Source organism: Saccostrea echinata, unplaced genomic scaffold, assembly GCF_033153115.1.
Source record: "Saccostrea echinata isolate AGI-Se365-2 ecotype Australia unplaced genomic scaffold, CSIRO_AGI_Sech_v1 ptg000030l, whole genome shotgun sequence".
NCBI lineage: Eukaryota > Metazoa > Mollusca > Bivalvia > Ostreida > Ostreidae > Saccostrea > Saccostrea echinata.
Genome location: NW_026889779.1, coordinates 25,410,405 through 25,426,878, shown reverse-complemented (window position 1 = coordinate 25,426,878; position 16,474 = coordinate 25,410,405). Strand labels below are relative to the sequence as shown.

Sequence of the window (16,474 nt, the reverse complement as noted above, 5' to 3'; positions counted from 1 at the left end):
TGTTGTCAGTAAAATTTTCAACTCTTGGTACATTTTATCACAGAATAAAAATACGCTATCTTTCGTATTTTTGATGTCTTTGTTATCTCGCCAAAAGAATCTATGATCTATCTAGATCTCATACTATAAATAGCGGGGTTTTTTTTATCAAGCAGTTTTATTTAATTGATGTTGATTGTCATTAAATAAGCCGTTAATGTTCTCGTTTACAATTCATTATTGTCACTGACAATATCGACAAGGGGAGACAATTAGAAACGTCGACTTTTAGATCCTCATTTTCCCCTTGATCAAATAAATAAATCTAAATATCCGGCAGGTATCTTTCGCTGTGCATTAGCGGGACAGGTTTTAAAGACAGCTAAATCATTTAGTACAATTAATACTCTAGTACATCACATTGTATGTTGAGATCCAATAATATGCGTATATCCGTGGAGCGATTCGCTGACAGTATGACGTTAGATGCTCTCGGTAAGCCTCTAGAGCTTATCTTTCACGTATCTCCTCTGATCCAAGGACCGACTTCTGGGAAGTCTGCTATAATTAACTAATAGTATTGATGATTATACTTGTGAAATCCCATGATGGGGCTCATTTACTGACCAAAATGACCAAAGTGACGGCGGACGGCACCGGGTAGGCATTGGTTTCATGACTGCACTTTGAGCTAAAGGGGCCATTTGTCTTGCAGACACAGTTAATGAAATAGTGTGTGGGAATTCCTTATGTGATCTTTTCCTTCTTAACGGTGTCCTGGTTCTGAGGTAAAGAATATCAAATATCCAGTTATTTTTTTAACTTCCTAAAATTGTTTTACATTGATATGCAGTATCAATTAAGGCAACAGGTATTTTGAATTAAGGGTGTTAAGCATTAGGGGATTTTAAAAAAATGTTTTTTTTTATATTCGAAATAAGTCAAAAATTTAATTTAAATTCATAAAAATTAATCGGTTGAGGGTGTATTCATTTATTGAACAGGGAAAGTAATTTTGTTTTCAAGGAAAAAAATCCTCATGAATTAATAATCGAATTGCATTCTGATTAACATCATAAAAAGGTTCTGCAAAAGTTACTAAGACAATGATCTCGAATGGTATAAAATATCCGGTGATGATGTGATATTTTATATAATTTTAAATCATAATGTATTTTTATGTCGCGTGCATCATGCGACTGTCTGCATGGCAGCGCTTTGGGCGAAACTAACATGAAAGGTATTGTTGGCTGTGCGCAGATTTTCTAACGAAAACACGATAGATATCCATCAATGCTACTCACCACCGACTCTGTAGGTCTGGGTTGCACGAACACAGTCGCGGAAAATTTTTTGGATAAAAATTGTTTACTTCTAAGATCAACATTATTGGGGACGAATTGAAACATATATGTAGCTAGAATTTTTATAACAGCAAATCCTACACAGGATCGGAACAGTTACACATAGAATAATTTCTGCGTATATTAATCTCAACTGACTCTGATTTATTAAAACTTCTTTAATGACAACACTATATGCGTATAATCGTTAGCCTTACTGTTTCGCCTATTCTGGAAGTTTTGCCACTGAGTTGATTCAATAATCGTCCAGAGGAAGCCTGATGTTTAGAGAATTTGACACTTCCTGGGGCCTAGATAATACGTCTTATAGAGGAGCTACTGCTTTTTGACACGCGATACGTAAACTGTCCCACATCGTTAGCCAAATAATGGCTCAAAAACTATGCAACATGCTTCAAAAAAATTCCGAAGAGAATGCAAAATTCTTCCAGAGTTCTTCAATTTACATTCATTGAAAATTTTATTCTTAATGAACTCTTAAAGTACGCACTGTCATTAAATTTTATTGCGAGGTAACATAAATAAAATCAAACTGTGTATTTTTTTGTATTGAAGCTTTAGTACATCCCAATTGATTTAATTTATATACAGTATACCGATTTTGTGTGTTGGCATTTTGCTTTCTTATCAATATTGATATGTCACATCTAAGAGGATTTTGTACAATAATCATTAATTCACCCAAAATATACAGTGCATGTAAGAATATAGATTTTATTTCAAATTAACAACTTGATAAAAGTCATCATATGCTTATAACATGCACTTTTATATGATGCATTGATATGTAACCTTTCATACTATGCAAGTGGCATCTTATTTGGACCTAACGGGCATAAGCTTGTTACCCTCTAAGCATTTATCATACAAATCTCTAGGCGTTTCGAACTTGATACTGAGATTTGCACCTCCATCTACTCCCGCCGTTCTTTCTATGGAGAGCGCAAAGTGCAAAGATACCGAATAAATCGGTTATATTAAATTCATTTTTGATTTCTCAGTCTGTAATGAGGAAAAAAGGGATTTAGTTATGGATTTTTGTTAGGTTTAGTCTTGCTGTTAAATTAACACACCTCCGCCAGGCTGTCATTATTTCAGTGAATCGGTAATGGAGCCAATTTCAACATGTTGCGAATGGGTTTCTTACTCATATTGCATGGCAAATTTTAATCAATCACAGAAAAGGCCATTGATGTTGTTTCTGTGGTTAAAACTACTCGCATTTCTAAGATTTTTTAAAAGTAAAGATAGATTTCTAACTCAAAATAACGGAAAATATTTTTCTGCGTGCAGATTACACGCAGGGATAAAACAGCATTATCATACAATACCGAATTGTCTGTTTAAAATCTAGACATAGGATATATTAATTTTGGGAATAAGTCAGTAAAGCTATTCACAATTATCAGAGTTGACCTGCTGAAAGATAAGTTGTACATGCGGAAAATAATTCTAGTATCACAATTAAAAATCAAAATATAGAAATGGTGAATAAACGCAATGACCAGGCGTCATATTTATACCCCGTACGTCTAGAAAAGAGGCGTCAAGCTAGACTCAGGAGGTTGTGATAAGGCATGAACAAGCTTCATGTGTTAATATCGTTACATTTTGTATTGAAGATGTGCATGTTAAGGTATATGGATGAAAGCTTCTATTCTTTGATGTTCGGAATTATCCAGTAATTGCGATCAACTTTGCTATTTTACAAACACAGTCTTAATTTTCTGTGACGTGTTTACTAAGTAAATCTTGATTGGATCCCAATTTATTGACAGCATCAATATAACACCTAATACTACGTGTTGATTTAATTGAATAATTGTGTTGGTTGGATCACAGTGTTAAGATATTAATCACCAACTCAAACTAGCTTCTAAATGCGCATAATTAAGGAAGTGAGAGCACACAGCTTGCAAAATAACTCATAGCGCACAGGAGTTAATTAGTAGATTTGTTTGAAAGTAAAAGGCTAGAGCCTACTGATGTTCAAAGGATACAAGGGTTAGTAGAGATATTCCAGTTGTCTTTCTGTTATTTTCAGACCTAGAGTCATGATAAATCAGAGCTCTGATGAAGACCAGAACTATACCACGTTTTACTTTTGTGATCCCTACCCCTACAAGGAAGCTTTCATATTCTATGGAATTCTGTACCCCGCCATAGCCATCCTAATGGTCATCACAAACGTGATCGTAGTGGGAGTCTTCCTGAGACAGAAGAAAAAGTCCCCCACCACCACGTTACTCATTGGTTTGGCCATTGCCGATGCAGGGGTCGGGGCGGTGACTGTCCCCCTACATATTTACTATCATAGCCTTCAGAACTACATGTTTACGATGGAATACCCTGGATGCATTTACTATCACGCGGCGCCGGTGGTGTCTACCATCCTCCACACAGTGTCTGTATGGGTCACAACCGTTCTAGGTGTCCAGAGGTATTTGGTCATATCTCATCCTTTCCTAGGGCCAAAATACTGTACGATAAAAGTGTCTGTGATTGTTCTTATATGTGTTTACATTCTGGCCACTGTTATGTACTTTCCACAATTCTTTTATCTTCAGTATAAGGAGACACACGTTGATAACGGGTACGGGTATATGGTTTACGTGTGTGAATGTTGGCAAACGGAAGTACCCGCCCAATACGAAAATAAATTAAAAATTCTGAAATTATCCCTCGCCAAGTTGATTCCTTGCATTATTCTGACTATCACGACCATTCTACTTGTTAAAAGACTCGACACGGAAGTAAGAAAATCTGGAAGCCTGCATGCAGACCACCAGAGGCAAGAAGGTGAATCCCGAGAAACGCGGCTTATTCGGAGAACCTCGCTTATGATTGTCGTCATAGTTATATGTTGTTTGGCGGTGGAAGTTCCAAATGGATTACGACTTCTTATTAAAACTATAAATGCTGAAGCTATTGATCCGGAAACGGACCTTTTCTTAATAGCCGTTCTTAATGTTTGTACTCTTCTTAACTTTCATATTAATTTTTGGATTTACGTTTGTCTTAGCCAGGAGTTCAGGAGGATTTTGAGAGGATTTTTCTGTCGATGGAATGTGAAATATCAAAAGGTACATTTGATAAGCCAAGGTTCTATGAAAACTACGACGGAAAACTTGTAGCATAACGTTGTGCATTAGTTATAAATCTGACAGTTTCCATATAAATCAAGCTTGACAGTCGCATGTTTCATTTTGGTTTCAGCAGCAAATAAAGTGTAGTAATGTTTGGGTAGTGATATTTGCTTTTTTCTGTGTTGGTCGAATGTGAATTGGATCAATTTTCAATTTAGGCATGCATCTCTTAATGATTTATGATTTTTTTTTTTTTGCTATACCTATAAAATGCCAAATATATATTTATTTATACATAAATATATTTATATATTTTTTACATAAATGCTATTCGTAAAAATGTAACTGTCATGCCAGCGTAAAATATAATTTATCTGAATTCTTTTAATTAAATAAGACCAAAAAAAAATTATTCTTATAATCCTGAGTTTCTGATTCGTCAGTGACGCTTACTATGAAAATAAATCAAGTTCGATAATTATCGATGAAGGACCCAACTTTTTTTTTGTTTTTGTTTTTCATTCTTACAAATTAAAGCATGAAAACAGAAAAAGAGATATTTGAACTATAGTAAGAGAATAGATCTACTTTTATGCATTTTTTTTAAATTTAAATCATATTGTACATAAAAAAAAAACAAGAAAGCGCTTATATTAGTAACGCACTGTAAAATTCGCTTTATGTTTTAAGGTGCGTTTGCAATAAATATACTAGATAATAAACTTCTATTAGATAAACAAATGTGTATTTCAAGGTGCGGGAATTACCTACATTTTTCCTTACACCGTGACATGTGGCATCGTGTAATCGATGGACTGAGCATGGGATGTGTTTTAGAGGAGTGTGGTGTGAGACTGGACTTTGTTTGATCATCATCATGTAAAAAAATATCTGACAGTTATTCCTTATATCCGTTTCCGTATATATACCTCTGATAAAGGTAAAAATTACAACATTTGATTCGTTATAAAGAATTAACTATGAACTCGTTTTAATGAGTTAAGAGATAATTATTTCGCTATAAAGAGACAATTATTTTGTTATAAAGAGATAGTTTTACGAGAAAATATGACAGCAATATAGAACTCAGAATGGAACTATTTTTTCGATTTTGAATGAATAATTATCAGCCGAATATGACGAGATCAATAAACTGATTAAACTGATAAATATTTGAAAATTTGCGTTAGGGTTTGCTTATGATAAAGTCTGTAACTGTTTAGGTGCCAATAATTTTATTTTGATATGTAAAGCAACTCTAAGGGGAACTCATTAAAACGCATTTATTGCATCACATAATCTCTGTGTTGAAAACAATTCACAAGCAAAATAAAAAACACTAATTAATCGCATAAGACAATGAAACTAATATGCTGTTTTCCTTACACGAATTTCTAACATTGGCTGTGTGTAAGATATAATTTGGTTCATCATACATAAAAACAATGAAGAGATAATTTAACAGAGGTTAACCAGAGACCCAACATATCTATGACCAAGTCTAATTCAGCCCAACTTGCTCGTCTAGGTTTCCGTGTGAAAATTTAATTGGGGGTGGAGTGTCTTTTTAATACAAGTATTGTATTCGGAGAATTTTTTATATTGGTATTAGTCCTCGTAGTGGGTGGGCGAACTCAAACGGGACTAGGTCAACAGAAGCATTGCAGCAACTCTTGTAAAACAATTTATCTGGACGAATTTTAAACAGCGTAATCATTTTAAAGTGTAATTGGACAAAAATAACGGGGCAAAAAGAACCTAATACTCTTGAACAGGGGTGTCAAACGTAGAAGTCTTCTTGTCCTAAGATCCAGAAATCCTCCTGAATCAAGTATTACAGATATGGAATTTTAAGATAGAATATAAGTAAAGACATGTTACATTATGAATATTTTGACTCTTCAAACCTTGATGTATTTTTTCCATGGGGGTCATATTTTAAGTTTAAACTTCCATTTTATCAACTTTAAAAAGTAATTTCTGTACTCACACAAATCTTCAAATTTAGTAACTTTAGAAAATTATTTCTTTTTTCGAGATCATTGCTTGCTACATAAGTATCCATAAATGTTTGGGTAATCTTGAAAAAAACGAATGAAAATATATTCCTCTTCCAACTTTCCAACTTCACTTGACCGTTCACGGTAGCTCAGTCGGTAGAGCGCTCGCTCCGTGATCGGGAGGTCGTGAGTTCGAATCTCGGCCGCGACAGACCTAAGTCGATAAAAAATAGGTAGCAACTGTTCCTTCGCCATGCGCTCGGCACTTTGGAGTGAAAGTTGCGGGTCTTTCGGATGAGACCTTAAAAAACGAGGCCCCGTGTCACGGCAGGCGTTGGCACGATAAAGATCCCTCACTGCTCAATGGCCCTGAGTGCCGAGTAAAGGTCAAAATTTGAAGCCCTTCACCGGTATATGGTGACGTCTCTATATGAGTGAAAAATTCTCGAATGGGACGTAAAACAATATACAATCAATCAATCAATCCAACTTCACTTGACTCCGTGTATCCAGTCCATAAATTACACAATGCCCCTTTAAGTTGTTTCTTATCATGATCATTGTTATCTAAGCCAGTTCATCCTTCGGATACCGAAAAAATAATTCAGAAAAAGATATTTACATGTAGTTAAAAAAACAACGGTTTATTTTGTCCTGTCCATACCAGATGCCTCTACCCTCTTGCGATGCGTGACAAGTTATTTGACTAAATACAGAATACAGATCGAGTGAAATTTATCAAAATTCTTTTTTATTTTTTAAAAAATCAGCATTCATATCTTTTAATGTATTTATTCAGATATTATGTAATTCAAAATGTTTAATACTTTGGGTGATTTAGATTATAAAAATCTGTTTTAAAAATTTCTGAGAGTAAAACGCCCCAGTGCCTTCATATTACATAATTTCAGGTGGAGCTGTCTTTGATTGTTTTATGAGATTTTGTTAGTTAAATCTTGAATGCAGCCACAGGCAGAGTCTACGAGCATGGCTTGATCACTTATCATAGTCAGATTTAATGTCTCTGGGTCACACGCAGTTTGCTATACATTGAAATTTATATTTTATACTTTTGCATTGTAACATATTGTTTCACAAAGAAATTGTGAAATTTAACCTGAAACTCATAGAAATTGTTATTAACCTTAAATATAATTCTGAACTTGAAATAAAGTTGTTGTGTTAAACTTGAACAGTATAGGGAGATTGCTATAATGAACCTGAAAGAAAAGGATTGCTGAACTGAACTGAGATCACAAGGGCATTGTTATTCTAGAATTGGAAAGTGCAAACAATTGGCTGGAGTTACGACAATACTTAAAAAAATATAGCTCACTCTGAATTGCATATCAGTTGTTACACACCAGATGATGTATTTGTCAGATATATATTCATCTTTTTTTTACTTTACTATCTATTAACCCAGAACTGGTTATCGTACAAACTACCAACCACACAAGGAATTCCTTTGTATTTATCAAAAGAAAGTTAATATTATGATTGACAGCTCTTATAAAGCCACAACGGGGAAAATATATTGTGTTTTCCAAAAGCCCAAACTATTTAGGACTGATTCAAACTTTAAGTCTAACTGGGCGAGTGATCAAATGTGCCAGGAACGGGAACAGAGATGTTCTGTCAACGACCTGTTGGTCAGATTTATTTGCTACTATGATCCGCGGTAACATTTTCAAACAAATCTTAAGTTTATAACTTCTGAAACTGATGGTGTGTGTGGTTCTCTGATGGCTTCGTTTTCCTCTTCAGATATTATTCTCAGAATCTGAGAATAAGAGCTACAATGTGAATACTTTGAAAAAGTATCTAATGATTTGTATCTGTAACTTAATTTTGAGACATTGGTTTCTCAGAAATAAACATCTTAGCCCAGACATTCTTGACAAACAAGTCAATTATTTTCAAAGAAATATAATGAAATACATTACTATTGTACAATGACACGGGGAATCATTAGAGCAGCATTGCCTTAAATTACGCTTGCTTTATTTCCAATTCATGAGTAAATAATATTTCAATATCCTCGGAACTTCTGTAAATAGAATTGTATAATTGATATTTATTGATTTATAAATCACCTGTTACATTAATCACTGTATATTATTTACAAAGATTGGGATATCATTGATAAAAGATACCACTATAAGCGCCTGTTTTTATGTAAAAGTATCACGGTCGTCCATAATGCGGAACCATCCGGTTTATTCGATGAATGAGTTAAGGGATACGTAATGAATTAGTGTTTCTTATTGATATAATAAAAAATAATTAGTTATATGATGTGCTTGAATAAATCCAATGCTTAAAATGGTTTGCTTGTACTTAAATCATTTCCCGAATCAATGTTGTGATTTGTCTGTTCAAACTTTCCTTTGTTTGGTTTAAGTATCATATTGTAAATTTAGAAATTTACCGGGTGGCAGTAAGTACACAATTTACAATATGACAACTGTGAATTATGTATTTACTGCCACCCTATAAATTCAAAATTAACAATATGACACAAAGGCAACCTGACATGTTTTTTTCCAAGCTTCCCGGAAAGGCCCAAGAAGATTGCTATAAAACAGTATTTTAAACTACATGTAAGTGCTCATTGGTTCTTCCGATCTCTTAAAATTATTGTATTTTCCACCTCAATATAATATTTTGGAAATTACACACAGTGAACGACAGATAGCTTAAAGCACAGTGATACCATTGCCGACGTGAAACCAACTCAAGTTTACCTACATATAATTCTCAATTGAGTCCCAAAGCACTGTCTTCCTATGAATAATTAAAGATGAACATTTTTTGGTACCATTTACTCAGATCATAATTTTACTTCCGATATACATGTATTTTTTTTTGTTCTGACAAACTTTTAAAATATGAAACGTAGGGCCAGTGACTTATCGTGTAAACAAAAAAAAATATCAATGACCCCAGTGTGAGATATGAAGTCGGTAAATGAAAGGCTTAAGACGTACAGTTGATGTAAGAATGCCTTTAAAAAAGACATCAAGTAATAAAATAAAAAGGTTTATGGGTCATACAGTTAACTTTGTATTGCTACGTATGGAAATTCCGTCTGTTCTGTGGGGTTTTATAGGTATTTCACGAGTTCGTGAACGTCTTTACATAATAAAACATTATTGAGTACTTTACATTAAGAAGGGCATTCAATATCTATCCAACCGTTGTCTTTTATTTAACAATTTCAATAGCTTTCCCTACGTAATCTTATTATCATCGTCGTTTTGTCAACATTACCATTAAACAAGTTGTAAATACTCACTAAAGGTGAGGTATATTTGCGTACTTCTCTTACCAGCTGTTTCCTATACAGCGTCTTGTACAGCTGCAGAACAAAACTCGCCTCAATCAAACGTAATTGTTTAGTAATGATGACAAAATTCTAAGAGAAAATCAAGATAAAAATAAAATTAAAACAAAAAGCGTACCATGCGTGACAAAATATTAGACACTTCTTTTTATCGAATATGACTTTTTTTAAAAAAAGAAAGGAAACAGTGGTTTATAAATTCTAGCGTTATCTTCCCCCAGCCGAGGGTCGATCCACCTTAAGGCTGATGCGTTTATGTGTCCTTAACATACACAGTAAAATAATTCGAATTGTTCAGATATAAACTTAAGGATATATATGAATTGGCATAAAGCCTCTTATTATTCCTGCCACACATCATTCTTATACTAACACTTGTTACTTATACTAACACTTATACTGACGCTTGTTACTTATACTAACGCTTGTTACTTATACTGACACTTGTTACTTACACTAACACTTGTTACTTATGCTAACACTTGTTACTTTTACTGACACTTGTTACTTATACTAACACTTGTTACTTTTACTGACACTTGTTACTTATACTAACACTTGTTACTTAGACTAACACTTGTTACTTTTACTAACACTTGTTACTTATACTAACACTTGTTACTTAGACTAACACTTGTTACTTAGACTAACACTTGTTATTTATATTAACACTTGTTACTTATACTAACACTTGTTATTTATACTAATACTTGTTACTTTTACTAACACTTGTTACTTATACTGACATTTGTTACTTATACAGACACTTTTTACTTACATTAACACTTGGTACTTAGACTAACACTTGTTACTTATACTGACACTTGTTACCTACATTAACACTTGTTACTTATACTAACACTTGATAGTTAGACTAACACTTGTTATTATACTAACACTTGTTACTTATACTAACACTTGTTAGTTTGACTAACACTTTTTTTTTTTATACTAAAACTTGTTATTTAAACTAACACTTGTTACTTATACTAACATCTGTTACTTTTATTAACACTTGTTACTTTTACTAACACTTGTTACTTAGATTAACACTTGTTACTTATACTAACACTTGTTAGTTTTACTTACACTTGTTACTTAGACTAACTCTTGTTACTTAGACTAACACTTGTTACTTATACTGACATTTGTTACTTATATCATAACTTGTTAATTTGACTAACACTTGTTACTTAAACTAACACTTGTTAATTTGACTAACACTTGTAACTTATACTAACACTTGTTACTTATACTAACACTTGTTACTTTGACTAACACTTGTTACTTATACTAACACTTGTTACTTTGACTAACACTTGTTACTTAAACTAACACTTGTTAATTTGACTAACACTTGTAACTTATACTAACACTTGTTACTTATACTAACACTTGTTACTTTGACTAACACTTGTTACTTATACTAACACTTGTTACTTATACTAACACTTGTTACTTAATAATTTTATCAATTTTTTACCTCTTCGTAATCATAATCTTGCCTGTGATGAAACAGTAAGTAAAATACTCCGTTAATAGACGTTTATGTTGCCTTCCTGAAATTTGGTCTCTATTTCAAACAAAATACCTAGGCCTTCTGGGGAAGTGACAACCAAATAGCACATAAAAAATAGTTCAGATGCAACACGAGTTTTGGATATGAAAATTTACCAGAGGTTATTACTGACAAAACATTGGGAAGTGTAAATATTAAGGACAAGTTCTTTGGCCAAAGGGGATGCGAGTAAAAGCACATCTATTCAGAGCGGTGGAGAGAACTTAGGATTATAAAATGATTTTTCCTACACAAAACTCTTATTGGTTTAGTGGAGAACGACCGGAGAAGTTATGCTTTGGTGTGGTATCTGTCGTCCATCTGTCCGTTGTCTATTAGTCTATAGACGATGTTTCAAAACGGTGATCCTATTTCTGTAAAACTTGGTATACAAGTAGACTTCATCAATATGCAATGTTTTATTTATAGGTTATGATTTCGATGAACGGTACTGTCATGGTTATTAAAATTAGACATTTTGTAAATACTTTTAAAATCACATCTCCTTCTACAGGTTTGTTTCTAATTTTGATTTTTTTTTTTACACAGAAATACCGTTGAATTGTTAAAGGAATGTGCTTAATTGCACTTTACTTGGTGATATAGTTCAGACTTTTAATTAGATGTCATAATTCTTTACTTTAGCTATACATCTTTATGGATAAAGGCATGTAGCATGTTTGACTTCTGGCTCATCGCTTGACGGATGTATATATATTTTTAGTGCATAGCAAGCATGCAACATGCAGTAATCTCTACATCATAGCAATCTGTTAACTGTCCATGCATATATAAATTAATACGATGATAGATCTTACAAGTATGAAACAACAGCATTACATAATCGTTCTTCTGTATGTTATTTCATTGATAAGCACTAATTATAGATGTTTGATATTGTAGGTCTATCACCTTGTACATCTCTAATGTGACGTGAAACAGAGAGGGATTTCTGTCCCTGTAATTACCGGGCAGTCGTCATCGGGGCGTTTTCAAATCGCATACTGTTCATGAAGTTACGCAGCTAGAGCAAAATTATTAAAGCAAATCTGTCTCATTTCATAAAGATGTTTTTTGTTTTTGTTTTGTTTTACTTTGATTTTAATTTCATTTTTTATCTTTTGGTCTTATCATAGAAATTATATGTAAATTTGTCTCATTTCAGGAAGATTCTGTTTGTGTTTGTGTTTTTCTTTCACATATCTAAATGAAAATCCTGTGTCTTTTTTTCTTTTTGCTAAATAAATGAACAATATGAACCCTTTGTCTTAGCAAAGTATAATAACAAACCACCCACAAAAAAAAACAACTCATAAAAAACTCCTTACCTACAGGAAAGGGAAAATAACTCAAATAAAATTAATTAAATACGCGTGAAAATGGTGAAAAAGTGTGGTAAAATAAATTTCAAAGAGGGGATGTACATAGCTTAATTAACGCAAAAAAGCACGTCTATGCCGTATTACAACCTAAGTATACATACAATTTAATTAACCTTTTCATCGATATAGTCTTGTTAGTTTCGAGGCTCTAATTATTTACATTCATTTAACGTAACAGTATGTCAGTATGTAGCCCTGTGTCCTATTGCCCTATTTCTGATAATTAACAACAGAAAACGACGATTCTTTACTGTTCTAACAATATTTATGGGAATTACTAATCTGCTTTTATGAATACCGATATTATATAAATATATAAATTTAAAATTATGCATCTCTATTTCAGTCTTATTCAACAAATTCTAGTCATGAAAATAACTTCAAGAAACAGAGGGAATAGTAGAAAACAAACGTCATTACTTTTTAATTAAGAATTCTCTGTATACTTTCAAAATCTTCTCAAGAACCAAAGCTCAAAGACAAAACTAAAGTGAAAGTTGCACAAATCATGGCTTCGGTGGTAAGGTGGGGTCACAAAGGGGGATCAAAATTTTACATGGGAATACAGAGGGAAAATCTTTTTAAAATGTTCTTCTCAAGTATAGTAGTCCTTATGTACTGGTATGCAAGCATATTCAGGTAATCATGCCCCCACGGTTATACGGGATCAAAGTTTTACATAAGAATACAAACGAACAAAGCCTTCTTAAGAACAGCAAGGTCTTGGTTAGTCAAATTGATATGCAGAGCCTACAAGATTGGTTATATACATTGTAAATATGTAAGCATCCTTGGAAAATCCCGACTCAGATTTGTTCAAATCATGGACTTGAGGGTAAGGTTGGATCCACAAAAGGAGAATATATAGGAAAAACTCTATAAAAATTAAATTCTTTGATTAAGAACAGCAAGGCTATGATTAGTCGTATTAATATGCTAACATTCTCAGATATAGTGTACTTTTTAATCCATGGTCCCTAGGTGTGAGTCACAAAAGGGGAGGAAAGTTTGATAAAGTAATATATAGGACATTTTATCTTTAAAACAAGATGAGTTTGTGAAACACTTATGCCCCCGTAAGGCAGCTCATTGCGAAGATTAAAGTTTCTCAAATGCGAGTAAAATTCCCAAGGTCAAGGTAAACGGATGCAAACTGTTGGTCCCAAGGGAAGGCCTTGTCACAAGGAAAACACATGTGAAATATGAAATCCCTAGCACCAACTATTCAAAAGTTATGGCCAAGGTTAAAGTTTTTCAAAAGTAGGTCAGACTCCAAGCTAGGTCTAGATCAAAGGGTCAAATTTGTTGGTACACAGTGAAAGCTCTTTTCACAAAGAATATACATGTGAATCATGAAAGTTCTAGTACCAACCGTTCAAAAGTTATGGCCAATGTTAAAGTTTTTCAAAAGTAGATAAACTCCAAGGTCAAGGTCCAAGGGTCAAAATTGTTGGTACCCAAGTGAAGGTCTTGTCACAAGGAAAACATATGTGAAATATGAAAGCCCTGGTACCAACAGTTCAAAAGTTATGACCAAGGTTAACGATTTTGTTAAGTGGGTCAAATTCAAAATTGTTGTTGCCCAAGAGAAGGTCTTGTCATAAGGAATAAACATGTGAAGTATGAAAGCCCAAGAAGGTATGGCCAAGGTTAAAGTGTTGTAAAATTTTGCAAAAGTGGGTCAAACTTCAAGGTCAAGAGGTCAAATATGTAGGTACTCAAAGAAAGATCTTGTCACAAGGAATACATATGTGAAATATGAAAGCCATAGGTCCAACCAATCAAAAGGTATGGCCAAGGTTAACGTTATTGCGGACAGACAGACAGAAGGACGGACAAGACAGGAACTGTATGCCCCCAAATCTGCGATTACGGGGGCATAATATTTAATTTCCTCTCAGCAACAACTGGGACATAATAAGTGATATAAATATGCAAGCATCCTCAGATGGTAAAGGTCCAGGTTTCATTTTAAATTCCCCCCCCCCCCCTTTATATTTGGGATAAAATTTCATTTTTTTATGTGCATAATCTAAAATTAAAAAAAAAAACAGAGTCAAGGTTGCTCTCGTTTGATTATACAACTGCTTGTGCTCAATATTTTTGTTTCTCGAGATTCTTGCCAAGCTTGTATTTTTAAGGGGGAAAAATTGGCATATTGGCATTCATTTCTATTGTTTCCTCGATCTAAGCCAAGATGCTACATTTCATACAAAACTTAAGCAGAAAAATTAACCCAACTGCAGGATCAAAACATATGTCGGTGACATATGATTTAGGGCCTTTTCAAGATCTTATCTTTTATGTAAATAGCAAAGAGGATAGCGTATATCAAACATAATGACTTCAGATGTTTTTTTTTAAATAAAAGAAGATTAGGAAGCCAGATATCACACGAGTGAGTACCAACTACACCTGTTTAATGAGATTGACATCGGTAATGTGTAGTTTTTTGGTAGATTTTACGCACAATTACATGTACGTGTAAAACATCTTAGCACAGTCAGTCTGTCTGTTAATTCATGCTCAATGACAGCTAGCGATTTTTATAGTAACATTAATAAAGCTGCATATACATGTATATCTTTTTATGCCCCCGTAATCGAAGATTCGGGGATATATAGTTTTTGCCCTGTCCGTTCGTCTCTCTGTTGATCTGTTTGTCCGCAAAAACTTTAACATTGCCCTATAACTTTTGATTGGTTGGAGCAATGACTTTCATATTTCACATGTGTATTCCTTGTGACAAGATCTTTCTTTGGGTACCATCGTATTAGACATTTTGACCTTGACCTTGGAGTTTGACCCAGTTTTGCAAAACTTAAATCAACTTTAACCTTGGCCATAACTTTCGAACGGTTGTGCTAGGGTTTTCATAATTCACGTGTAATTCTTGTGACAAGACCACCTTACTTTGAATACCAACATCTTTGACCCTTTGACCTTGGAGTTTGGTCTACTTTTGGAAAACTTTAATCTTGGCTATAACTTTTGAACAGTTGTAGCTAGGGCTTTCACACTTCAAATATGTATTTCTTGTGACAAGACCTTTCTTTGGATACCAACAATGATAACCCATTAACCTTGACCTTGGAGTTTGACCTACTTTTGGAAAACTTTATCCTTGGTCATAACTTTTAAATAGTTGGTGCTAAGACTTTAATACTTCGCATATGTAATCTTTGTGACAAGACCTTACTTTGGATACCAACAACTTTGACCTTGACCTTGGAGTTTGACCTACTTTTGAAAAACTTTAATCTTGATGGCCATAACTTTTGAATGGTTGGTGCTAGGGCTTTCATATTTCACATGTGTATTTTTTGTGAGAAGGCTTTCCTTGGTCACCATTAATTTTGACCGTTTGACCTTGATCTTGATGTTTGACTTACTTTTGAAAAACTTGAACCTTTTCCATATCTATTCAATGGTTGCTGCTAGAGCTTTAATATTTCACAGGTATATTTCTCGAGAAAAGACCTTACTTTGGGTTCCAAAATCTTTGATTTGCACTTGAAAAAGTTTAACCAAACGGTTGGTGTTAGGGTTTTCATAATTCACGTGTAATTCTTGTGATAAGACCACCTTACTTTGAATACCAACAACTTTGACCCTATGACCTTGGAGTTTGACTTACATTTGGAAAACTTTAATCTTGGCCATAACTTTTGAACAGTTGTTGCTAGGGCTTTTATACTTCAAAAGTGTATTTCTTGTGACAAGACCTTCCTTTGGATACCAACAATGATAGCCCATTGA

At 33.7% G+C, this 16,474-nt stretch overlaps 1 protein-coding gene across 2 annotated transcripts; it reads left to right on the top strand.

The window, feature by feature from the left end:
• Positions 1-431: 431 nt before the first annotated feature.
• On the top strand, positions 432-4,583 carry LOC133196611 (sex peptide receptor-like). Of its 2 annotated transcripts, none has more exons than XM_061332475.1 (2): positions 432-767; positions 3,388-4,583. In XM_061332475.1, exon 2 carries the CDS (start codon positions 3,398-3,400, stop codon positions 4,475-4,477), a length of 1,080 nt encoding a protein of 359 aa, XP_061188459.1. In that variant the 5' UTR covers positions 432-767; positions 3,388-3,397; the 3' UTR covers positions 4,478-4,583. The 2 variants fall into 2 exon arrangements, with proteins under 2 accessions (XP_061188459.1, XP_061188460.1); XM_061332476.1 differs by lacking the exon at positions 432-767 and adding an exon at positions 3,040-3,291.
• Positions 4,584-16,474: the final 11,891 nt, after the last annotated feature.